Raw genomic sequence first — 26589 nt, 5'->3', positions numbered from 1 at the left:
ACTGAGCCTGCGCGTCTGGAGCCTGTGCTCCGCAACAAGAGAGGCCGCGATGGTGAGAGGCCCGCGCACTGCGACGAAGAGTGGTCCCCACTTGCCGCAACTAGAGAAAGCCCTCGCACAGCAACGAGGACCCAACACAGTCATAAATAAATAAATAAATAAATAAATAAATAAATAAATAAATAAAAGAACGTGAATTTCTTAAAAAAAAAAAAATTAAAACCTCTGCTCTATGAAAGACAATGTCAAGAAAAGACGGCAAGCCAGAGGCTGGGAGAAAATATTTACAACAGACACATCTGATAAAGGACTGTTATCCAAAATATACAAAGAACTCTTAAAACTCAACAAGTAGAAAACAACCCAATTAAAAAATGGGTCAAAGATCTTAACAGACACCTCACAAAAGAAGACACACAGATGGCAAATAAGCCCATGAAAAGATGCTCAACATCATATATTAGCAGGGAAATGCAAATTAAAACAACAAGAGATCGTTATGCACCTACTAAAATGGTTAAAATCCAGAACGCTGACAACACTAAGTGCTGATGAGGAAGGAATTCTCATTCACTGCTGGTGGGAGTACATAGTGGTACAGCTACTTTGAAAGACAGTTTGGTGGTTTCTTACAAAACTAAACATATCCTTATCACATGATCCAGCAATTGTGCTCCTTGGCATTTAACCAACGGAGTTAAAAACATGTCTACACAAAAACCTGTACACAGATGTTTATTGCAGCTTTATTCATAAATGCCAAAACTTGAAAGCAACCAAGGTGTCCTTTAGTGAGTGAATGGATAAATAAACTGTGGAACATCCAGAACATGGAATGTTATTCAGCCCTAAAAAGAAATTAGCTATCAAGCTATGAAAAGACATGGAGGAACCTAAATGCACATTACTAAGTGAAAGAAGTCAATCTGAAAAGGCTACATACTGTATAATTCCAAGTATATGACATTCTGGACAAGGCAAAGCTATGGAGACAGTAAAAAGATCAGTGGTTTGGGGAAGGGGAAGAGATGAGGAGGCAGAGCACAGAAAATTTTTAGAACATGAAACTACACTGTTTGATGCTACAATGGTGGGTACATGTCATTATACATTTGTCTAAACCCGTAGAACGCACAGCACCAAGAGGAAATCCTAATGTAAACTATGGACTCTGGGTAATAAAGATGTGCTAGTGTAGGTTCATCAATTGTAACCAATGTACTACTCTGGTGGGGGCATTGATAATGGGGGAGTCTGTGCATGAGTGGAAACAAGGGGGTATATGGGAAATCTCTGTACCTTCACCTCAATTTTGCAGTGAATGTATAACTGCTCTAAAGATAAAGTATATTAAAAAAAGGCATGTATAGTATAATGGAAATTTAGAGAATGTAGATTAACAAAGAATAAATAAAAATCATTCATAATCCATCACTCTACAATTACTGCTGACATTAACATTGTATTGTACATTATCACTCATTTTTACATTTGTTTCTGTTTTTTTCTTTTTTAAAAAAAAAATTATTTCTAGACAAAAGTCTTATATTGAGCACGATGGCCAAGGCTTTCATCTCAAACACTGAAGCAAACAGTTGGGGTGAGTGATACCATCTCTCATTTAGATTTAAAGGGTAAATTTAATAGCATGTCTTTAATACAGCAAATTCTCAAATAAAAACCTTAACTAGAATCCAAAGGATTTAGAATCCTCATTTAACTTGTTCCCCCCTGACTCCATGCTGTGCTTTTAGGAGAAATATTAAAATAAGAATAAGAAAAGAACACATGATTTATTTTTTAAGAGGAAGTTCATGGGCACAAAGAATCACTATTAATGCAGTCTCTTTAGTTCAGCTGAAGTCCAAGGACAAGTGATATCCACCAGCATCACACTCTTCAAGATTATCTAGAAAATATTTATGTTGAATTGATTCATAGTTAAACATAAAATCCAATGAACCAGAATAGCCCATTACTTGGATATTCCAATAAAATATTACATAGTCTTTGAAGAATGAGAGTCATCAAAAATGGATCTTCTTTAACATAGTGACCTTTTAGATTGTACTTTCTAAGACTCTCATTATTTCATTTGCTAATCTTCTAACAGAACCTATTTATTTATTTTTGTCTGTGTGCCGTGCAGCTTGCGGGATCTTAGTTCCCTGACCAGGGATTGAACCCATGCCCCCCCGCAGTGGAAGCAGGAGTCCTAACCACTGGACCACTAGGGAATTCCCTAACAGAACCTAATTTAGACCCTGAAATAGAAAATTCCTGAGACATACATTCAAGGATTCAGGCCAACCTTCGGATTTAACTCTTCTGGAAGAGACTGAGCTTTAGCACTTTGACAGAGAATAAGAATTCTGCAGACCTTGATCTGTCACAGAGTTTCAGTATAGTTTTCAAAGCACCCAGATACACACTGTCTCATGTACTTTTCACAGCCATTTAAGCTATGTACTGAAGATATTGTTATCTTTCACTTACAACAAAGACACAGATTCAGAGATATTAAATGGCTCTTTTCCCATGGGCACAAAACACTGAAATTGCAGAGTTAGCACAGCATTCTTGTTTTTCCTACTGTGAAAATGAGCAACCTTGGGCATGTCACAGAATCTCCCTGGAGTTCTTTCACTAGTAAAATGCAGGGGTCAGGCTAGATGACCTTTTCTTTCCCACCCAGCAGTATGATTCTATGAGCTATCACCCTCTAGAGCACAATGCTCTCGGGCCCTAACAGTCAGGTAGTAGGAAACCTTATTTTGCTGGAATTAACCTTTCTTACTGACTTTATTGATCCCTTTTCCTCTCAAAGTGTGGTTCACACACTCCTGGGGGCTGAAGACCCCTTCATAGTGTCTGTGAGTTAAAACTATCAGAATAAAAGTAAGAAATTATCTTTTTCACTGTGTTAATACCTGTTAAGGTTATACAAAAGCGATAATGGGTCAAATTGTGAGCACCTTAGCACCAAACCAAAGCAGTGGTACCAAACTATCTAAGCAGGTATTGTTTTCTTCATCATCTAGCAGTACAAACAAAAGTAAAAAACAAACCAAAACAACAACAACAAATGCTAGATTCAAGAATGTCCTTCATGGAGCAGTAAAAATTATTCATTTTATTAAATAGTCATTCTTGAGTGCACATCTTTTTAATCATCTATACGACAAAATTGGAAGCATGCATAAAGCACTTCTGCTGCATGCCTAAGTATGATGGTTTTCACAAGAAAAATGACTTGGGTGATTGTCTGAGTTGCAAGCTGAACTAACTTCTTAGTTAGATGGAACAACATTTTTACTTGGAAAAATAGCTATTAGAAAACTATGAATGACGTGAAACCACCATTTCAAAGGAAACAAATTACAGTATTTGCTGCTGATGCTAAATTCTAGCTTTCAAGCAAAAATTAGACGTTTGAAAGATTTGTATCCACCACAATGCGCTGGAAAGTTTTCTAATATTTAGAGACTTTTCTGATGAGATCAATGGTAATATTAACAGATATAATTTTTTTTAGTATTGTATAATGAAATGTGTCAACATTTAAAAAGTTTATGTAACTCAGTGAACCAATATTTTCCAAATAATTAATGCATGGGTAAAAGGTCCATTCAAAGTGCAAGCTAGACCAAAGGATTTGAAGATAACACAGTATGAAAATTTCACTGCTGTGATTTCAAATCAGTTGATGCCCAGAACAAACACGTCTGGTGTTTCTCATCTTTTTTCTTGTGTGCTTCCCCATTCCTACAATTCCCTCCCATTTTTCACTGTCTCTATATTCTCATTCTTTACGGTCTATCAAATCTTGCATATAGGAAGCACTAAAGAAGTATGTATTAATTTGTGTTAAATTATAACACAAATACACAACAAGCCAAATCTTTCAGATCTCACCTCACTCAAGAAAAACAAGTACTTATTGCCCATTTCCCATAAGGAATTGGGGATTCAGAGGTGCATGTAATACGCGTTCTCCCTGGAGGACAGACATGCTTCCTGCACACTCTCTACCTGGGAACCTCCCATGGCAGCCCAATCCCCTGTGGTCTCTTACTCCACATCTTGGGCAGCAATCACTTGAAGCCTCTGAGTTCTATGTCTATGTCTGTATGTTAATATATGTTGGCATACACTTCACCGCTCAGGAAGACCAAGCCCTTTGAACGCTTGCTTGACTGGTTCTAGTGCAATGAAAAATTCACTTGCTCCTGGTCCATAGTTTAAACGTGAAGACTTTTAAATTACCTAGTTGCTGTCTTTCTGTAAAAGTTTTTGCATTTATTTGTATCGCATCTTGATTCAGAAAGGAATCAAAGCATACCAAATTGTTACATATATTTGCTTTGCACATACTTTGAATTGTGAACTTCGACTTTTTCCCGGGTAGGGGTACGTGCTACAACACCCTCATGATGCTGGGCAGTGGCTGCTACCCCCATTCAGCTGGCCACACCACCACAAGGGAAAACAATCAATGCACTTAAAACCATTCTGTGCCCATATGACCATTCTGTTTTTCACTTTCAGTAGAGTATTCAACAAATTATACATGAGACATTCAACAGTATATTATAAAACAGGCTTTGTGGTAGATGATTCCGCCAACTGTAGGCTAGTTTAGGTGTTCTGAGCACATTTCAGGTGGGCTGGTCTAAGCTCTGAGGCTCCGTAGGGTAGGTGCCTGAAATGCATTTTCAACATACAACACTTCCAACTTACGACAACCCATCGTAAGTCAAGGAATATATGTATCTCCTCCTCTGTGACCCCAAAGAAACCTGGCTCTGAACTAACAGCGGCACCTCCAGAGTTTCCTTGAGAGAGGAGCTTAGACAAAGAGAAGGGGGTGGGATAACATAGCAGATCCGGATGTGCTGTGTCAGGGCCACCAAGCTCACCTTCCCTGACATCCTAGCAGGGCTGAGCCCAACGCCCACAGCAGCGACCTTCATAACGCGCCCTCACCACCCTCTCTTCTCTACTCCTCATTCAAAGATTTTTCTTTCTTTCATTCATTTTTTTGAGCTTAGATGTACCCAGCGCTCTTGCAGGCACTGATCAAAGAGTCAGGCACCTGTCTCTCAGGCCCCTTTCCTTCTGCTTTATTGTCATTTGACTGATTCCTATGCCCACTGAATGAACCATCTAAGAATAATGAACCATACCTCGAATAATTTCTTGGCCTAGTCAATTGCGATAAACTTCACCACCTTCTCCATAATTGAAAGCTACAAGTGGGTGCCCCAATTCTAAAATCTTAAACTCTGAACTTCCATACGCAGGACACAGCTTTCCTTCTTTTTGTTTGTTTCTTTTATTCACTAGACTTGACACTTGACACCCCAGGCCATCCAACACACCTCTCTTTATCACTGTACCTTTTAGTTGCTTTTGTTTTTTCCCTGTTTTACCGTGATATAATTGACTTACAACTTTGCATTAGTTTAGGTGTTTTGCCTAATGATTTGATATATATTTTTAACGTGAAATGATGACCACAGTGAGTTTAATTAACAACCACCACCTCACACAGTTAGAAAGTGTTTTTTCTTCTTCTTCTTTTTATATATATATATTTATTTATTTATTTTTAGTTTTGGCTGCATTGGGTCTTTGTTGCTGCGTGCGGGCTTTCTCTAGCTGCGGTGAGCGGGGGCTACTCTTTGTTGTGGTGCACGGGCTTCTCACTGCGGTGGCTTCTCTTGTTGCGGAGCAAAGGCTCTAGGTGCATGGGCTTCAGTAGTTGTGACACGTGGGCTCAGTAGTTGTGGCTCGCGGGCCCTAGAGGGCAGGCTGAGTAGTTGTGGCGCACGGGCTTAGTTGCTCCGCGGCATGTGGGATCTTCCCGGACCAGGGATCGAACCCGTGTCCCCTGCACTGGCAGGCGGATTCTTAACCACCGCGTCACCAGGGAAGTCCCAGTTTTTCTTTTTATGATAAGAACTTTTAAGGTCTACTCTCCTAGCAACTTTCAAATATACAATAGAGTATTGTCAACTATAGTCATCATACTGTATATTATACCCTAGAACTTATTTATCCTGTAACTGGAAGTCTGCATCTTTTGATCATCTCTCCTATTCCTCCCAGCCCCTATGTGACAGTATGGCATTTGTCCTTCTCTGACTTATTTCACTTGGTATGATGCCCTCAAGATGCAACCATGTTGTCAAAAATGGCAAGATTTCATTCTTTTTTAATGGCTGAATAATATTACATTGTGTATTATATGTATATGTACACTCTATCTATATATATCTATACCCCGTTTTCTTTATCCACTCATCCACGGATAGACACCTTGTTTCCATGTCTTGGCTATTGTGAATAATGCTGTAAAAAACATAGGAATGCAGATTCCCGTTCGAGATCCTGATTTCATTTTCTTTGAATATATACCAGAAGTGGGATTGCTGGATCATATGGTAGCTCTATTTTTAGTTTTTTGAGGACCCTCCATACTGTTCTCCATAGTGGCTGCACTGATTTACATTCCCACCAACAGCATACATTTTCTCCATGTCCTTGCCAGCACTTGTTACCTCCTGTCTTTGGATGATGGCCATTCTAAGAGGTGTGAGGTGACGTCTCATTGCAGTTTTGTTTTCCATTTCTATGATGATTAGTGATGTTGAGCACCTTTTCATGTACGCATTGGCCATCTGTACGTCGTCTTTGGAAAAATGTCTATTCAGATCCTCTGCCCATTTTTCAAATCAGATTTTTTTTTTTTTGCTATTGCATTGTATGAATTCTTTATGTATTTTGGATATTAATCCTTTATCAGGAATATGATTCGCAAATATTTTCTCCCATTCCCTAGGTTGCCTTTTCGTTTTGTTGATGTTTCCTATGCAGGAAGCTTTTTAGTTTGGTGTAGTCCCAGTTTATTTTTAATTTTGTTGCCTTTGCTTTTGGTGTCAAATTCATTTCTTTCTATTTCTTCAATAAGTACTTTTTAAAGTACCAAATATGTACCTTCTCAGAAAAATACAGAGAGCCACAGATCAGCCTTTCACCTGAAATCATTCTTTTTTAGGTCCTCAAAGGATTTCTGCACAAAGTGAACATGGCGAGGAGATTTAGATTCCAACATCCTTTTCTTTCTTTTTTTCCTTTTTAATTTTGAGTGAATCACAGCTTAGAAAACAAGTGGTGTGTGTTTCAGGGTCAGTGAGAGTTGCTGATTATGGGTTGATTCCTTTCTACTTAAAGTGAAAAATCCTGATTTGATCAACGCATTTATTTCTTTCATAGGTGAGTTACAGAGAGAGAACAATGGATAAGACATTTTCGCTAACCTCAGTACATTAAAAAAAAGCATGTAAATGACACTGGATTCTAATTATTTCTAATAAAATGTGTTAACATCTATCATACAGAGACAGGAGTGGGAAGGATTTGGGTGCTCTTGCCCTTGGTGATTAGAGAAGACTTCCAAGAAGGCATTAGGTTTCAATTGCATCAGAAAATTGTTCAGAACAAATATAATTTTACTTGCCACAGGGAGCAAAAGCAAAACAATCAGGAAAGGATACATTATTGAAATACATTTGGATTTTCTCATGTCACTGAAGTGACTCTGATAATTTCTTTTCAGTACTGATAGATCGCAATCTGACAGCTGTTAAAACTGCAGCAATACATTCTCCCGCTTATGGAAAAAAGAAAGAATTGATCATATATAACTGACATTTTATTGCTAGCCTAGCCAAGTACAGTGGAAATAACTGGCTTTATTTTCTGTACTTACTCAAAACTTCTCTTATATTAATTGTACTGTAAGGCACAGAATTGTTGTGACAGCCACTGTTCACCTGGTCCCCCCACAACTTTTTGCTCCTGTATATAACGAATGACTGCATATACCGCCTCGAAACTTGTAGAAAGAGCCCCACTGATTCTTTTATTTAAGCACATTTATATTTTTTTATTAACTTTCCAAAATAAATGAATAAGGAAATGTTCCCTCGCTCCTTTCAACTCCTTATAAGGGCACAGAACCTTTAAAGGTGATAGGAATTCTTGTTAAAAATGACTTCCCCAAGAGTCCTCCAGTTTCGCACTAAAGAATCTGTGATGGCAAAAGAAACTCTAAGCCAGAAGCTGACTGAGCAGAACAGAGAAACATAACCCATAACCTCCCCCTAAATTCTCCCGTACTTGCCAAACAACAGGCTGGGGCATCAGGGGGCACTGGTGCCATGTACATGGCAGATGTGGCAGAAGCTCTGGAAACCGTCGGCGCTCGGCACTCTAGTCCTACTGTTTCTGGTAAACTCATCAAAACGCTATGGTCAAGGCTACCGGAGTCCGTGTCGGGTCAACAGAAAAGCACTGACCACAGGTGCCACAATCTGCTCTCCAGGACAGGAGTGGGAGGGGTGTTTCTCCTGTCATCGAGTGCACTGACCAGGGACAAAGGACACAGGCAATTGTGGGAAAATTCTGGTCAGATCCAATGATAATTTTCTCATTAGAAGATAAGGGAAAAGGAAAAAGGCAATTAAACAAACGAAAATATAGATCCCATGAGAAACACTGAGGTGACACAAGAAAAGGGATAGCACGCTAAATACAAGGAGGAAGAGCACGATGGAAAAGACTTACTAAGGAGACCGGAGTAAACAGAGGGAAACAGATGTGGTAAGCTCCGTGGTAGGCAAGGATGTGTACCATTATGAGAGGGGGAAGCCAAGAGAAGATAAAAAGCCAAGCATATTTAATTATGGAAAGCATATAAAAACTGAAATAAAAATGGAATGTGGTGAAATAATGAAAATTTATGAGAACTAAAATTCCAAAAGGAAAACTGAAATCCACCATTGAAGATAATAAACTGAAGAAGCAATACTACAGAAAATCAAATAAACAATGAAGGAAGAACCTGAAAAGTTCTACTTGATATATAATGGGTAAGGACACAGAAATTAAAATAATAAGAAAATATGATACATATAGAGAATGTCAACTATAAACTACAATGACTGGTCTTTTTGAAAACATAATTTTTAAAAATGTTTCCTCAAAAAAATTCTCAATGTAAATCTATACAGTTTTATTTTTGAACTTGAAAAATATTATTCTCAAGGCCATTTAGAAGTATGAACAGGAAGAACACCTAACAAAAAGTAGTTATAACAATTGGGTATTAAAATATCTAATAAAGCTAAGGTATCTAAGTTAATGTGGTGGTAGCGTAGGAACCTACAGGTTAGATTAATAAACAAACGTTGTATGTGAAAACAAAGTATAAACTAAAGGAAGCATCACAAACCAAAGGAAAGGCGTTAGAGTGATTCAACAAATAACTGGGAAGTTGAATTCTTTTTCCACTTAGAGTCTCAGTTCACTCTATGCATCAATATATTTTCCAAATATATTAAATAAAGGTAGAAAACTAAGATATGAGATGAATCAATTTTTAGCAATATGATGAACCAGGCTACCAAATTAACCCTCATGCTACAGAATACCTAAGAGTATTAAATAAATACATTCCCCCTCACAGACCCACACAGACACACAAAGCTAGAATTAACAAGAGGAGGAGAGGGGCTGAACTGTCTAGAAAATAAGGATCAGCTGTGGGAGTTGGAAATAACAAGAAAGAGCAAACACGACGAGACGATCTGCCTGACACTGGTGAAGCTGTGCTACCAGGGAATTTACCGACTCCTTGCTGACAAACATTTTGGGTTTTACCTGGCTACCTCCACACAGGATGGAAGACAAAGGCTGCTGCCTGTACAGGGTGAGATTTTGGAACTGAGGCAACCACACGAGGCTGAAGCCATCAAAAGTCACCGTAAGTAGGTGAACTAGGGAAAAAAAACAGAAGGAGAGTGTGAAATCTTCTCTGCTTCACTTGGTTCCCAGTGGATAAGACAAAAGGAAAGAGAATTTCTGAAAATTCGGAGTTGTAAACCAACCCTCACCCAGGTTGGAGACGAAGTTCGCATCTATTTTAACATTTATATGGACTGTCTTATTCCTTGAAGGTTAAGGTGTCATAGGTCCTAAAGCCATTTGCATGTATTGCTTTGTCCAGGAGTCTAGGAAATGGTGTGGAGATCTTGGCTTCCCTTTCATTTTTTACTATCCATATAATATAAATATATTTATGGATTATATTAAACCCACATAATATAAATCTATATAATAAAATATAAAACCATTGCCTTTAACTTCCCTCCTCAATGTGTGGCAAGGAGTGGGGGATGGATCCAGGCATGGTATGTGTTGTAAATATAACAATAAATATACTCTGATATATTCACTGCATATTTTAAATTTTTGCATCAAGAAATTTACCAAATTACTGATTTCTGTTTAATTATTTAGTGTTTTGTATTTGTCCCATCATTCTTTAACATAAAGATTTCAATTTACAATACACACTTCTGAATTAATAAGCAAAAATTTAGAGAGCTGAGAAAGCTTGATCAATCATGGAGAAATGACTAGCCTAGATCGTCAAGACAGAGGAAATTAACCCCAATGTGTTCATGTATTGCTAGAAGGCTTCTGTTAGGTTTTCAGGGTTTGAAAGACTGTGACCTTTCAAGGTAGACAGAGAGATTTGGTTTGCAGGTGTGAAAATACTCAGAAATTCCACATTTAAATTTTAGGACATGGCTTTGCGATCACGAACTCTACTCTTAAAAGAATTATTCATATCATGATTCGAAAAGTTATGAACAATGATTGTGTCAAGAGAAAAACAAACAGAAACAGATTCATGATCCATTCTAACAAGCATCAGTAACGTCGCTATGCTTTGTGTGGGCATCTGCTCTATACAACCCTTGAGATGTTCTCCAAACTAAAATGGTAAAATGGCCAGAAAAGTGGAGTGACCATGATGCAATCTGTCTGAAGAATACCCGTAAACCACATGTTGGATTGGCTGCCACTCTAAGTCTTTGATTCAACTGCCTGAGCAAAAAAACCATACTTCTCACCAAACAGCAACTGCATCTGATTTTAGAATTAAGCTCAGAGGAGTGGATTTTCCAAAGCCACTAAACTAGTTAATGATGGAGCCAGACCAGAACCCAGGGCTCCCAGCTGGCACTCGGCTCTATGTCCCCACATTTCCCCAATTCTATTACATCTCCGTCTTCATTATGATCAAATCATGAGTAAATTAATAATTACTTGAAAATGTCATTTTTAAGAATAACTCATTTTCATACTTTGAGTTGCCTTGTCACAGCCTCTTCAGATATGGCTTCTGAAATTAGAACATAGAGGCCATCAAAATACTCACAAGTACGTAGTAATGTATGGCCTTTAGTGATAAATCACCCTGGCCTTTGTCTTTCTTACAAATTGATTATGCCCTCTAGCATGAACTAGGCAGGGATTCAAATGGTTATTTTGAACTACTTGTTCTTTAATAGATTTTTTTAAATAAAAAAGTCAGCCTATGTTTTTATAGCTTTCTCCTTGGTTGTTTTTTCTCAACAGGCCTATGGCTTTGAATTTAAACAGAAAAAAATGGGTAATTAAAGTTACCAAACATTTAATGAGGATATTATGGTAATAGAGAAGATTTTGCAAAATAAGGCATCTTAAATAGATCTAAAGAAATTTTACTTTTAGACAAAAATAAAACATCCACTTATTTATCCAGTGTTAACTTCTCAGTAATATTATCTAAGTGGAAGCCATACTCCATAGAAACACTGTAATGGTGTTTTATTTTAAATACTCACCACCTGCATGCCATTCTACCATAAAGCATTTATTTGAAGTAAGCACAGTGTCCAAAACTTTAGCAGGTTTCTAAAAGGCTAATTATTTTTACATCCCACCACCACAGAAACTTATAATAGTCAAACCTGTGAAACCAATCTTGGAAATAGAAAAAAACAAAAACAAAAACAAAACACATGCTACCTAATGTCTCTCAAAGACAATCAGAATTTATGTTTGCTCCTCCCATCTCCCCCCTATCCTCCCCCGCTCTCATTTCTCACTGCTTTTTGCCAGAGACACTAGGTGTCTCTCAGTTTTAACCATTCATGCTACTGGTGCACATTGACATGACCGTGACCATTACAGAAGGCACTGGAGAGAAAGCAGATACAAAACCAAACATCTATAGGATTCCTGCCACACTTTCCAGCTCATCAAGGCCCTGCTCCCAGTCTGCTTGCCAGAGATGTTTCTGCCCAAGCTTTTGGGCAGACACTGTCTTAAAATATAGCCTCCTTATTCCTCTCTTTCTCCCCCTTCCACTTCTTCTCTCTATAATACAATCTATTTGTTGGGAAAATAAGTTGTTTTTCCTATACAGGCTGGATTTTACCAAAGGTTTCCTCATGGTTAATTTAACATGTTCCTCTGCATTGCCTGTAAGTTTATAACTCATTCTAGAGCCTTCAAGTTTGACGTGTCGACAAGACAGACTACTTCAGAAGTCACGTGGCATTTTAACCAAGCATCTGATTCCAAAGCTCGTGCTCTTAGCCAAAATAATTTCACTTACCCTTGGAGCCATCTCTTAAAAAGATCCAGCCTCCATGTGGCAAATGCCCCAGATAACGTTCATCTTTGTTGCCAGTTGAGCTGATAGATAGAAGTTTTTTCTTAATAAGAAGTAGCTACGAAAAGGCATTCAGTGATGTGGAAACGTTTAGGCCAATAGTATATTTTGACAAATTTTAAGCCTTATTTCATCCTTACCTAATAAATTATTATTTGCATCAAAAACACTGGTAAAGGAAAAATTGTGCTAATCTAAAATAGAGCTCATTATTGGGAATTTCTAAGTCCTTGTTAACAAATTCAAAATAAAAAGGGAAAAGCCATGCTGAGGACCCCTAATCCCTATACTGTCCACTTGAGCACAGTTTGATGCAAACTCTATTCTCTCTGATGGATTGACTGCTGACTGCACCAGGCTTCCCAGATCTTAGAGATGATCAAAATATGCATCATTTGAGAAAACAATATGGTTTCTCTCTCAACTGAAATAGGTCAGCTGTTTCTTGCACTGAGCTATAATTACTTTTCTCTTTATCTTACTAAAAATGATTATTTTGTTGCCACATTTTGCCCTGATGTAAAAAATTAGTTTGCTTTGGAGAAAGTATGCATAAACTCATTCCAGATTCAGAATCCTTAATTCGCATGTTCTATTTTTATAAATGTGTTGCTTAGCTTTTATTTTATTTAACAAGTTAAACAGACATTTGAAAAGTAAAAATGCTTCCTGATGTAAGGAGGTGAGTTTTTTAGCTTTCTTTTGCTAATATGCTTTACTTCCAATTAAAAATATCTGTTTTCATGTAGAAATTTCATTTACTTTGTAAACATTAGGTTTATAAAGTATTTAATATGAGTAGGCATATAATACTCTAAATTCAGACTTCACCCCAACCTTATCAATATTCCAAAAGCATTGCCATTTCTAATAGCTTGGCTACTATACCCCAAAACATGCTGAGAGGTGTGAACTGTACCTAAGGAGAAAATATTTCTGTAAAAAAGCCATTAAAAATTGAAGTTTCGGGCTTCCCTGGTGGCGCAGTGGTTGAGAGTCTGCCTGCCGATGCAGGGGACGCGGGTTCGAGCCCTGGTCTGGGAAGACCCCACATGCCGCGGAGCAACTGGGCCCGTGAGCCACAACTACTGAGCCTGCGCGTCTGGAGCCTGTGCTCCGCAACAAGAGAGGCCGTGACAGTGAGAGGCCCGCGCACTGCGATGAAGAGTGGCCCCCGCTTGCCACAACTAGAGAAAGCCCTCGCACAGAAACGAAGACCCAACACAGCCATAAATAAATTTAAAAAAAAAATTATTAAAAAAATAATAATAAAGAAATTCTACTTATAAAAAAAAACAACAAAAAACTGAAGTTTCGTTTTAAATGAATATAGTTCTGATGCTCAGAGACTTTTTCTTTTAGAATCTATTTTGGATTTTTAATTCTGAAATATTTTTTCAACATAAAAATATTTCACAATATAAAAAGCATAGCTCTTGAGTATACAAACTATGTATTTGTAACACTCATTGATATTTTTCTTATATTCACTTCAGATTCCGTATTTTTAAAATAAACTTTAGAAGTATGAATATACTGGAGAACTGTTTCGTGTGTGTGTGTGTTTGTTAAAGTTGTTTTGTGTATATAATTTTCAAAACTGGTTTATTTGAGTATCTCTCCTCCTTGGATACTTCCTTCTTCCCTATAAGTCAACAATTATGCTTTCAAAATTTATCACTGTTGACACACGAAGACCTAATTTATTCATCTTAACTGCTACAGAATATTCATTTTTGCCATACCGCATCCAGCCATCTTTTGAAAAGGGACAATGTTATTTCCAAGTTTTAGCTACTTCAGAAATGTTATCACACACATCCCTGTACAGGTGTCCTTTGTACAGTATACAAAGTATCTTAGAGCATATATATCTTTAACCTTACCCGGTGATAAACTCCATTTCCCCACACAATCACTAACACCTGATGTTGTTGCCAAGTTATCTTTTTTTTTTAAGTTAATATCAATAGAATCGGTATGAAACATCTCATTGTTTTCTAGACTTGCATTTCATGGAACTGCTGAGGTTGATCATCATTCAGGTTAATTTTCCTTCTGTGTTTTCCCTTCTATTAAAGTGCCTTTTCATATTGTTACCTCACTTTTCTATTGGATTGTTTATCTCTTCTTCTTGGTATGCAGTTCATTGTACAATATATAATATTATATAATTATAATGATAAATTTTACAGATTTTTTGAGGGAAATACCATAACCCTGTTTACCACGTGAACAACTGAAATACACCTTTATAAAAACATTTTCTTTTTCAGCTGTCTTGGTTCCATAAACAATTCTAGCACACCGAGGCCTTGGGAACTTGACAGCCAGTTGGGAGGAAGAAGACACAGCTGCTGGTACTTACTGGGGATATGCCCCCCGGGAGAAAGACAAGAAGCTGATGATTAGGCCTATCTCCTCCTCACATGGACCTCCTGGTATTTGCTAGTAGGGGGAAATTTTATCTATGGAACATCCTTAGTGGGACAATCCTAGCAAAAGAATTACTTATTTAAATGGACCCAGCATCTATGAGACATAGCTCCTTGAAGATGGTCATACAGGCTGTAAAATTCTCCGGGTTATAAAATGGAGATGTTTAACAACTTGAAGCTCCCTCTGTGTGAGAAACCCCACAAAATCTCACTTGGGGACCTCACCTACTGTTCGAGGATAGAGAGACACATCTCCCAACAAGGACCCTGGGAAACACAGAGAATGTCCCACATCTCGCTCTGATTCACCTTTGCCCTGTGATTTTCTATCTCTTTGAAATAACTAGTTAAGCTGGTATTGAATAAGGTCTCTCTGATTCATAGGATTCAATCTGACAATCCAATCATGAGTGTGCTCACACGTTAGGTATGGGCAGCGATTTTGCCTGGATAAGCCTGACCCTCACTGAACCTCTGTATTGTCTACTTTCTGCCTTGTTTCTGGACTCTCTATTTCTGCCTATCCGATTTTACTTGAAACAACATAGAAATGGTCTTTCTATTGATTTCAGTTTCTTCAAAAAATACTATCTTTGCCACCTTCCTACTTATTCTCGCCTCAAGGCAACTGGTTTGTTAATGAGGCCCAAATTGGAGACAGGATTGGAGTTAGGATTCTTCAACATTCATATAAAGTATAAACTAAACAGTTATGCCTCTTTTTCCATGTTGCCTTTCGGCATTAACAGAACACTCCACTTTTGTTAAAATTTAAAAATAAAATATACTGATAAACCAGCTTTCAGTAGTATAATATTTTTGTAATGCCTGATCAAAAGGATGATTCTGTGAAAATCGGGTACCATCTAGATATCTAGACAAACCTATAAACTTATTAATAAAATTCTAATAAATAAAACAGAAAACTTGGGCTTCCCTGGTGGCGCAGTGGTTGAGAATCCGCCTGCCAATGCAGGGAACACGGGTTCGAGCCCTGGTCCGGGAGGATCCCACATGTCGCAGAGCAACTGGGCCCGTGAGCCACAACTACTGAGCCTGCGCGTCTGGAGCCTGTGCTCCGCAACAAGAGAGGCCGCGATAGTGAGAGGCCCGCGCACCGCGATGAAGAGTGGCCCCCGCTTGCCGCAACTGGAGAAAGCCCTTGAACAGAAACGAAGACCCAATGCAGCCAAAAATAAATATAAAATAAAAAAAAACCAAAAAACAAAAAAAAACAGAAAACTTACTAAAAACATGTGTAATGTTTTTTATAGCGATATCCACCCCGTGCATTCTCTGTAACTATTTGTGTACTGGCTGGCTTTTCCTAGATGGCAGCTGCTTGAATTCTATCTGAAAAGAGGAAGAAAGCCATTCAAAGAAGGAGTTACAAAATTTTCCAACACAAAGTCCCAATGGCATAAGGATAAAAAAATTAAAATCAATGTCTTGATTTTGTTCTCTGTTTTGAACAGCCAAACAATGCAGGCCCTTAGAAAATCAATATGTCAGCCGTCTAAGGAATCCTATGGGAGCCACCTTTTCAAAGTTATTTCAAAAACAAATAGAAAATCAAGGTGATTATGTCACAAGGTGGTGAATATACAATAACTGTGGTGAGAAGATTCTGTCACTCCAAAAATGAATGACAGACACAAATTCTTAATTTTAATCAACTGATAAAGAAAAGACTCCAACAGCAGAATATAAAAAACATAATTTGTCAAGATATTAGGACAGTTTTATGCTCAGTATCATGTAAACAACTTTTTCAAGACCTAAGAAAACTGCATTCAAATAAGCGCAGCTATAGAAAAGGATAACAAAATAAGAGGATACAAGCCCACTTTGTCATAAATCTGGTTCACAGATTACATATGAAGGATATATTAAAATTGACACAAATATATTATCTACTATAATATATCCTCTATAAAAATAGGTGAGACAATATGCATACCAGATGAAGACAAGTTAAAATAAAAACTGTGTCAGTGAAATACAAAGAACTAAGGTGGGCAGTCAGTAACTTATTTATTTTATAACTGGAGGTTTGTACCTCTTAATCTCGTTCACCTATTTCCCAGCTGCCCTGGCAACCACCCATTTGTTCTCTGTATCTATAAGTCTACTTTTGTATTATATTGTTTGTTTGTTTTTTAGATTCTATATATAAGTGAGATCATCAGGTATTTGACTTATTTCACTTAGCATAACACCTTCTAGATCCATCCATGTTATCCTAAATGGCAAGATTTCTTTTTATGGCCAAGTAATATTCCATTGTAATAGCTATTTTAAACAAAAAATATATGTAAAAGCCCTGGAGGAGTACGAAATGTTTAGAATAGTGTTTGATATACAGTAAGGCTCAGTAAATATCTACAATAGTAATTATTATTGAATTTCCACTAATTATATAAAACAGGATCTCTCCTGCTTCTGATATACAAATACATTGGAAATGGAATCAGATTCATACACACACTGAATTATATATATTTATAGTTTTTGACTTAATGACCACTTGGAAAACTTTCTATCACTAAAAACTAAAATTGTTTTTCATAAAGTCCTTGGTGACATCTTTGCATTCGTTATGATATCAACAAAGAAAGTCTTTAAAGTGAGCTAAAGCACTCACTTTATAAAAGCACTGAGAAAATTATATGATTATAGTTATTTTGGATTCAGAAAAAACTCTTAAATTTCAAATAATGTCTTTTAATTGAGGTATAGTTTACACACGGTGGAATGCCCAAACTTCAGTGCCTATTTTGATGAGTTGTGACACTTGCAGGTGCCCTGTAAGCCCACTCCAGTCCTTCCTGCTCGTTTTTAGTCAATCCCAGGCCCCCCTTCGAATGAACCACTACTTTGGTATCTTCTGCCATACATTAATTTTGCCTGTTCCAGAACTTACTAGAACTTTAGTCAAACCATACATGTTGTTTTGGGTCTGGTTTATTGTTCTTAGCCTGGTATGTTTTAGGTTCATTCACGCGGTCGTGTGTATCATTGACTCAATACATTTTATGGCTGAATAATATTCTACTAAGTGTGTTTAAGATAATTTACTCATTGATCCTCCTGTCAGTGGAAATGAGTCATTTTCAGATTAATACTCAAGATTAAGGATACTATGAACATTCACAGACAATTGCTCTTGTCAACGTAGCTGCTGAATTAATTGCTAGGCCATGTGGTAAGCATATGATTGACTTTCTGAGGAACTGCCAGTCTGTTTTAAATGCTCACTAGCAATTTATGACTTCCTACAACCCTAGTAAAATTTGGTATTGTTAGCCTTTAAAATTTTAGCCATTCTTGTAACCGCCCATTGTATTTCTCTTCTGACTAATCAAACTGCACATTATTCATGTATTTACTATCCATTAGTATATATCTTTTCATGTGTTTAAATCTTTTGCTCATTTTTTTATTGAATTGTTGATCCATTCTTTCCTGATCGAATTACCTTAAGATATGTCTACAACCAATTGGCCGTATGTGTGTGCTCTACTGCAGGATTATCTACTTGGTAGCTTTTTGGTAAACCCTAGGATTTTCTCTGTTCCTGGTCATGTTGATTCTAAATATAGTTTTACTTCTTCCTTTCTCAAAGTACAGCAGCCTTATTGCAATGGTAAGGAGGTCCAGTACAATGATAACTAGAAGAGATGAGAGAGGACATCCCTCCCTTGTTTCTCATCTTGGGGGGAAAGTATTTAGTCTTTCACCGTTGGGATATCTGTAGGTTTTTCATAAAAAACAAAATTTCTTAAGTTGAGGAAGTTTCCTTATATTCTTACTTTTGTATTTTTTCTAAAAAATCATGAACGGGTGGTGAATTTTGGCAACTGATTTTTCTGCATATACTCGGATAATATGGGTTTTCTGTTAATATTATGAATTATATTGATTGTTTATGAATGAGAAAAAAACATTGCATTCCTGGGATAAATACCACCTGATGATCATGTAGTATTTTTTTGTATGCTGTTGGATTCTATTAATATGCAGTAAGGATTTTACTTCCGTGTTCATCTGAGATATTCTGAGTTTGTTTTTGTTTTTCCTTGTAATGTCAGTCTGGTTTTGATACTGAAGTACTTATGGTCTCATGAAATGAGTTAGAAATGTTCCCTATTCTTCCATTCTCTAAACAGAGTTTGTTTAAGAGCGCTATTATTTCTTCCTTAAATGCATTTGTAGAGAAGTTTATAAATTTAAATACACTTTATTTAATAAGCATAGGGTAATTTAGGTTTTCTACTTCTTCTTGAGTCAGTTTTCGTAATTTTCAAATTTCAAGGGATGTGTGTGTTTAATCTAAATTGTTGAGATTATTGTCAAAATTTTTTTCATGTTTATATTTATCTGTTATATTTTTAACAGCTTTATTGGTATACAGTGCTTTTATATTTATGTTGAAATTTCCTATTTTCTCCTTATTATTCATATTTTCTTTTTAATTGAATGAAAGGTTCCTTAAATTTTATAATGCTTTACAATTTTCAAAAGTTTCATACATGATTTTATGTAATCCCATAATAACCCTTGCTTTCCTCCTACCCTTATATTGCCCCTACCCCTTCCTTCTCCCCATTGGTAACCACTAGTTTGTTCTCTGTACGTCTGCTTCTTTTTTGTTTTATTCACTTTTTTTTTTTGATTCTTTTTTTTTTAACATCTTTATTGGAGTATAATTGCTTTACAATGTTGGGTTATTTCTGTATAACAAAGTGAATCAGCTATATATATATACATATATCTCCATATCCCTTCCCTCTTGAGTCTCCCTCCCACCCTCCCTATCCCACCCCTCTAGGTGGTCACAAAGCACCGAGCTGCTCTGTGCGATGCAGCTGCTTCCCACTAGCTATCTATTTTACATTTGGCAGTGTATATATGTTCATGCCACTCTCTCACTTCGTCCCAGCTTACCCTTGCCCTTCCCTGTGTCCTCAAGTCCATTCCCTACGTCTGTGTTTTTATTCCTGTCCTGCACCTAGGTTCTTAGGAACCACTTTTTTTTTTTTTTGATTCCACATATATGTGTTAGCATACGGTATTTGTTTTTTGTTTTCTGACTTACTTCACTCAGTATGACAGTCTCTAGGTCTATCCATCTCACTACAAATATCTCAATTTCGTTTCTTTTTATGGCTGAGTAATATTCCATTGTATATATGTGCCACATCGTCTTTATCCATTCATCTGTCAATGGACACTTAGGATGCTTCCATGTCCTGGCTATTGTAAACAGTGCTGCAATGAACATTGTGGTACATGACTCATTTTGAATTATGGTTTTCTCAGGGTATATGCCCAGTAGTGGGATTGCTAGATCATATGGTAGTTCTATTTTTAGTTTTTTAAGGAAACTCCATACTGTTCTCCATAGTGGCTGTATCAATTTAAATTCCCACAAAAAGTGCAAGAGGGTTCCCTTTTCTCCACACCCTCTCCAGCATTTATTGTTTGTAGATTTTTTGATGATGGCTATTCTGACCGGTGTGAGGTGATACCTCATTGTAGTTTTAATATGCATTTCTCTAATGATTAGTGATGTTGAGCATTCCTTCATGTGTTTGTGGGCAATCTGTGTATCTTCTTTGGAGAAATGTTTATTTAGACCTTCTGCCCATTTTTGGATTGGGTTGTTTTATTGATATTGAGCTGCATGAGCTGCTTGTAAATCTTGGAGATTAATCCTTTGTCATTTGCTTCATTTGCAAACATTTTCTCCCATTTTGAGGGTTGTCTTTTCGTCTTGTTTATGTTTTCCTTTGCTGTGCAAAAGCTTTTAAGTTTCATTGGGTCACATTTGTTTACTTATGTTTTTATTTCCATTTCTCTAGGAGGTGGGTCAAAAAGGATCTTGCTGTGATTTATGTCATAGAGTGTTCTGCCTATGTTTTCCTCTAAGAGTTTTATAGTGTCTGGCCTTACATTTAGGTCTTTAACCCATTCTGAGTTTATTTTTGAGTATGGTGTTAGGGAGTGTTCTAATTTCAGTCTTTTACATGTACCTGTCCACTTTTCCCAGCAACACTTATTGAAGAGGCTGTCTTTCTCCACTGTGTATTCTTGCCTCCTTTATGAAAGATAAGGTAACCACATGTGTGTGGGTTTATCTCTGGGCTTTCTATATTGTTCCATTGATCTATGTTTCTGTTTTTGTGCCAGTACCATACTGTCTTGATTACTGTAGCTTTGTAGTATAATTTGAAGTCAGGGTGCCTGATTCCTCCAGCTCCGTTTTTCTTTCTCAAGATTGCTTTGGCTATTCGGGGTCTTTTGTGTTTCCATACAAATTGTGAAATGTTTTGTTCTAGTTCTGGGAAAAATGCCACTGGTAGTTTGATACGGATTGCACTGAATCTGTATCTGTAGATTGCTTTGGGTACTATAGTCATTTTCACAATGTTGATTCTTCCAATCTAGGAACATGGTATATCTCTCCATCTGTTTGTATTGTCTTTAATTTCTTTCATCACTGTCTTATAGGTTTCTGCATAAAGGTCTTTTGTCTCCTTAGGTAGTTTTATTCCGAGGTATTTTATTCTTTTTGTTGCAATGGTAAATGGACGTGTTTCCTTAATTTCTCTTTCAGATTTTTCGTCGTTAGTGTATAGGAATGCAAGAGATTTCTGTGCATTAATTTTGTATCCTGCTACTTTCCCAAATTCATTGATTACTGTAGTAGTTTTCTGGTAGCATCTTTAGGATTCTCTATGTATAGTATCATGTCACTGCAAAAAGTGACAGTTTTACTTCTTCTTTCCTAATTTGGATTCCTTTTATTTCTTTTTCTTCTCTGATTGCTGTGGCTAAAACTTCCAAAAGGATGTGGAATAACAGTGGTGAAAGTGGGCATACTTGTCTTGTTCCTAATTTTAGAGGAAATGCTTTCAGTTTTTCACCATTGAAAACGATGTTGGCTATGGGTTTGTCATATATTGACCGTTATTATGTTGAGGTAAGTTCCCTCTATGCCTACTTTCTGGAGAATTTTTATCATAAATCGATGTTGAAATTTGTTGAAAGCTTTTTCTGCATCTATTGAGATTATCATATGGCTTTTATCCTTCAGTTTGTTAATATGTTGTATCATATTGATTGATTTGCTTATATTGAAGAATCCTTGCATTTGTGGGATAAACCCCACTTGACCATGGTGTATGATACTTTTAATGTGCTCTTATATCCTGTTCTACTATTGTTTTGCTAGAGGAACTAGTAGAATGAGTTCCTCCCTCTGCTATATTTTGGAAGAGTTTGAGAAGGATAGGTGTTAGCTCTTCGCTAAACGTTTGATACAATTCTCCTGTGAAGCCATCTGGCCTGGGATTTTGTTTGCTCAAAGATTTTTAATCACAATCTCAATTTCAGTGCTTGTGATTGGTCTGTTTATATTTTCTATTTCTTCCTGGTACAGTCCAGAAGGTTGTACTTTTCTAAGAATTTTTCCATTTTTTCCAGGTTGTCCATTTTATTGGCATATAGTTGCTTGTAGTAATCCCTCATGATTCTTTGTATTTCTGCGGTGTCAGTTGTTACTTCTCCTTTTTCATTTCTAATTCTGTGGATTCGAGTCTTCTCCCTTTTTTTTCTCGATGAGTCTGGCTAATGGTTTATCAATTTTGTTTATCTTCTCAAAGAACCAGCTTTAGTTTTATTGATCTTTGCTATTGTTTTCTTCATTTCTTTTTCATTTGTTTCTGATCTGATCTTTATGATTTCTTTCCTTCTGCTAACTTTGGGAGTTTTTTGTTCTTCCTTCTCTAGATGCTTTAGGTGTAAGGTTCTGTTGTTTATTTGAGATTTTTCTTGTTTCTTGAGGTAAGATTGTATTGCTATGAACTTCCCTCTTAGAACTGCTTTTGCTGCATCCCATAGGTTTTGGGTCGCTGTGCTTTCACTGTCATTTGTTTCTAGGTATTTTTTGATTTCCTCTTTGATTTCTTCAGTGATCTCTTGGTTATTTAGTAGTGTATTGTTTAGCCTCCATGTGTTTGTATTTTTTACACATTTTTTCCTGTGATTGATATCTAGTCTCAGAGCGTTGTGGTCGGAAAGATACTTGATACGATTTCAAATTTCTTAAATTTACCAAGGCTTGATTTGTGACCCAAGATATGATCTACCCTGGAGAATGTTCCATGAGCACTTGAGAAGAAAGTGTATTCTGTTGTTTTTGGATGGAATGTCCTATAAATATCAATTAACTCCATCTTGTTTAATGTGTCTTTTAAAGCTTGTGTTTCCTTATGTACTTTCATTTTGGATGATCTGTCCATTGGTGAAAGTGGGTTGTTAAAGTCCCCTACTATTACTGTGTTACTGTCAATTTCTCCTTTTATGGCTGTTAGCATTTGCCTTATGTATTGAGGTGCTCCTATGTTGGGTGCATAAATATTTACAATTGTTATACTTTCTTCTTGGATTGATCCCTTAATCATTATGTAGTGTCCTTCTTCGTCTCTTGTAATAGTCTTTATTTTAAAGTCTATTTTGTCTGATATGAGAATTGCTACTCCTGGTTTCTTTTGATTTCCATTTGCATGGAATATCTTTTTCCATACCCTCAATTTCAGCCTGTATGTGTCCCTAGATCTGAAGTGGGTCTCCCATAGACACTATATATATATGGGTCTTGTTTTTGTATCCATTCAGCCAGTCTATGGCTTTTGGTTGGAGCATTTAATCTATTTACATTTAAGGTCATTATCAACATGTATGTTCTTATTACCATTTTCTTAATTGTTTTGGGTTTGTTTTCATAGGTATTTTCCCTCTTTTGTGTTTCCTGCCTAGAGAAGTTCCTTTAGCATTTGTTGTAAAGCTGGTTTGGTGGTGCTGAATTCTCTTAGCTTTTGTTTGTCTGTAAAGATTTTAATTTCTCCGTCAAATCTAAATGAGATTCTTGCTGGGTAGAGTAATCTTGGTTGTAGGTTTTTCCCTTTCATCATTTTAAATATGTCCTGCCACTCCCTTCTGGCTTGCAGAGTTTTTGCTGAAAGAGCAGCTGTTAACCTTATGGGGATTCCCTTGTATGTTATTTGTTGCTTTTCCCTTGCTGCTTTTAGTATTTTTCCTTTTATTTAATTTTTGATAGTTTGATTAATATGTGTCTTGGCATGTTTCTCCTTGGATATATCCTGCATGGGACTTTCTGCACTTCCTGGAGTTGATTATTTCCTTTCCCATTTTAGGGAAGTTTTGAACTATAATCTCTTCAAATACTTTCTCAGACCCTTTCTTTTTCTCTTCTTCTTCTGGGACCCCTATAATTTGAATGTTGGTATGTTTAATGTTGTCCCAGAGGTCTCTGAGATTGTCCTCAATTCTTTTCATTCTTTTTTCTTTATTCTGCTCTGTGGTAGTTATATCCACTATTTTATCTTCCAGGTCACTTATCCATTCTTCTGCCTCAGTTATTCTGCTATTGATTCCTTCTAGAGAATTTTAACTTCATTTATTGTGTTGTTCATCATTGTTTGTTTACTCTTTAGTTCTTCTAGGTCCTTGTTAAACGTTTCTTGTATTTTCTCCATTCTAGTTCCAAGATTTTGCATCATATTTACTATCATTACTCTGAATTGGTTTTCAGGTAGACTGCCTATTTCCTCTTCATTTGTTTGGTCTGGTGGGTTTTTACACTGCTCCTTCACGTACTGCATATTTCTCTGTCTTTTCATTTTGCTTAACTTACTGTTTGGGTTCTCCTTTTCGCAGGCTGCCGGTTCATAGTTCCCGTTGTTTTTGGTGTCTGCCTCCAGTGGGTAAGGTTGGTTCAGTGGCTTGTGTAGGCTTCCTGGTGGAGGAGACTGGTGTCTGTGTTACGGTGGGTGGAGCTGGACCTTGTCTTTCTGGTGGGCAGGGCTGGGTCCGTTGCTGTGTTTTGTGGTGTCTGTGAACTTAGTACGATTTTTAGGCAGTCTTTCTGCTAATGGATGGGGTTGTGTTCCTGTCTTGCTAGTTGTTTGGCATGGGGCGTCCAGCACTGGAACTTGCTGGCTGTTGGGTGGAGGTGGGTCTTAGCGTTGAGACAGAGATCTCTGGGAGACCTCTCACCGATTGATATTATGTGGGGCTGGGAGGTCTCTGGTGGTCCAATGTCCTGAACTTGGTTTTCTCACCTCAGAGGCTCAGGCCTGACACCAGGCCGGAGCACCAAGACCCTGTCAACCACACGGCTCAGAAGAATAGGGAGAAAAAAATGAAAGAAAAAATAAGAATAATAAAAAAAATTAAAAAGATAAATAAAATGATTAAAATTAAAAAATTATTAAAAGAAAAAAATAAAAAATTAAAAACAAAGAAGAGAGCAACCAAACCAATAAACAAATCCACCAATGATAGCAAGCGCTAAAAACTATATTAAGATAAACATAAAAATCAGAAACACGTCAGTCGCTGACAGCAAACCTCAAGTCTACAGTTGCTCCCAAAGTCTACTCCCTCCATTTTGGGTTGATTAGTTGTCTATTCAGGTATTCCACATATGCAGGGTACTTCAAGGTGACTGGGGATTTAATCCGATGCTCCTGAGGCTGCTGGGAGATATTTCCCTTTCTCTTCTTTGTTGGCACAGCTCCTGGTGTTCAGCTTTTGTTTTGGCCCTGCCTCTGTGTGTAGGTTGCCCTCAGGCTTCTGTTCCGGCCCAGACAGGATGGGGTTAAAGCAGCAGCTGATTAGGGGGCTCTAACTCACTCAGGCCGGGGGGAGGGAGGGGTATGGAATGCAGGGCGAGCCTGCGGCGGCAGAGGCCAGCGTGATGTTGCAGCAGCCTGAGGCGCGCCGTGCGTTCTCCTGGGGAAGTTGTCCCCGGATCACGGGACCCTGGCGGTGGCGGGCTGCACAGGCTCCCAGGAGGGAGGTGTATATAGTGACCTGTGCTTGCACACAGGCTTCTTGGTGGCGGCAGCAGCAGCCTTAGCGTCTCATGGCTGCCTCTGGGGTTCGAGCTGATGGTCACGGCTCGCGACCATCTCTGGAGCTCATTTAGGCAGTGCTCTGCCTTCTGTGGGCAGACAGGGAAGGAATCCCTTCTCCTCGTGCACCCTGAAACAACTGTCTCTTGCTTCTTAGGCAGCTCCAGACTTTTTCCTGGTCTCCCTCCTGGCTAGCTGTGGCGCACTAGCCCCCTTCAGACTGTGTTCAGGCAGCCAACCCCAGTCCTCTCCCTGGGGTGTGACCTCCGAAGCCCAAGCCTCAGCTCCCAGCCCCTGCGCGCCCCGGAGGGTGAGCAGACAAGCCTCTCAGGCTGGTGAGTGCTGGTCGGCACCGATCCTCTGTGTGGGAATCTCTCTGCTTTGCCCTCTGCACCCCTGTTGCTGCGCTCTCCTCCGTGGCTCTGAACTTTCCCTCTGCCCATCCCCTGTCTCTGCCAGTGAAGGGGCTTCCTAGTGTGTGGATTTTTCCTCCTTCATAGCTCCCTCCCACTGGTGTGGGTCCCGTCCCTATTCTTTTGTCTCTGTTTTTTCATTTTTCTTTTACCCTACCCAGGTACGTGGGGATTTTCTTGCCTTTTGGGAAGTCTGAGGTCTTCTGCCAGCGTTCAATAGG

At 37.8% G+C, this 26589-nt stretch overlaps 1 protein-coding gene across 4 annotated transcripts in view; it reads right to left on the bottom strand.

The window, feature by feature from the left end:
- The window catches only part of MEI4 (meiotic double-stranded break formation protein 4), a 256245-nt gene that overhangs the window by 60012 nt on the left and 169644 nt on the right, over positions 1-26589 (bottom strand). Inside the window, exon 5 of one of the 4 annotated variants that reach the window (XM_082405082.1) lies at positions 12518-12597. The exons of the other annotated variants lie outside the window; for them this stretch is intronic. Within the exon in view, the coding sequence (XP_082261208.1) occupies positions 12577-12597 (21 nt within the window). The 3' untranslated portion in view covers positions 12518-12576. Of the gene's footprint in view, positions 1-12517; positions 12598-26589 lie in introns of those variants that run through there. 4 annotated transcript variants of the gene reach the window in all.

The sequence above is a fragment of the Balaenoptera borealis genome (genome assembly GCF_965194805.1).
Source record: "Balaenoptera borealis genome assembly, chromosome: 9".
Classification (NCBI taxonomy): domain Eukaryota; kingdom Metazoa; phylum Chordata; class Mammalia; order Artiodactyla; family Balaenopteridae; genus Balaenoptera; species Balaenoptera borealis.
The sequence above is the reverse complement of the archived record's forward strand: the minus strand, read 5'-3'. Positions and strand labels throughout refer to the sequence as shown.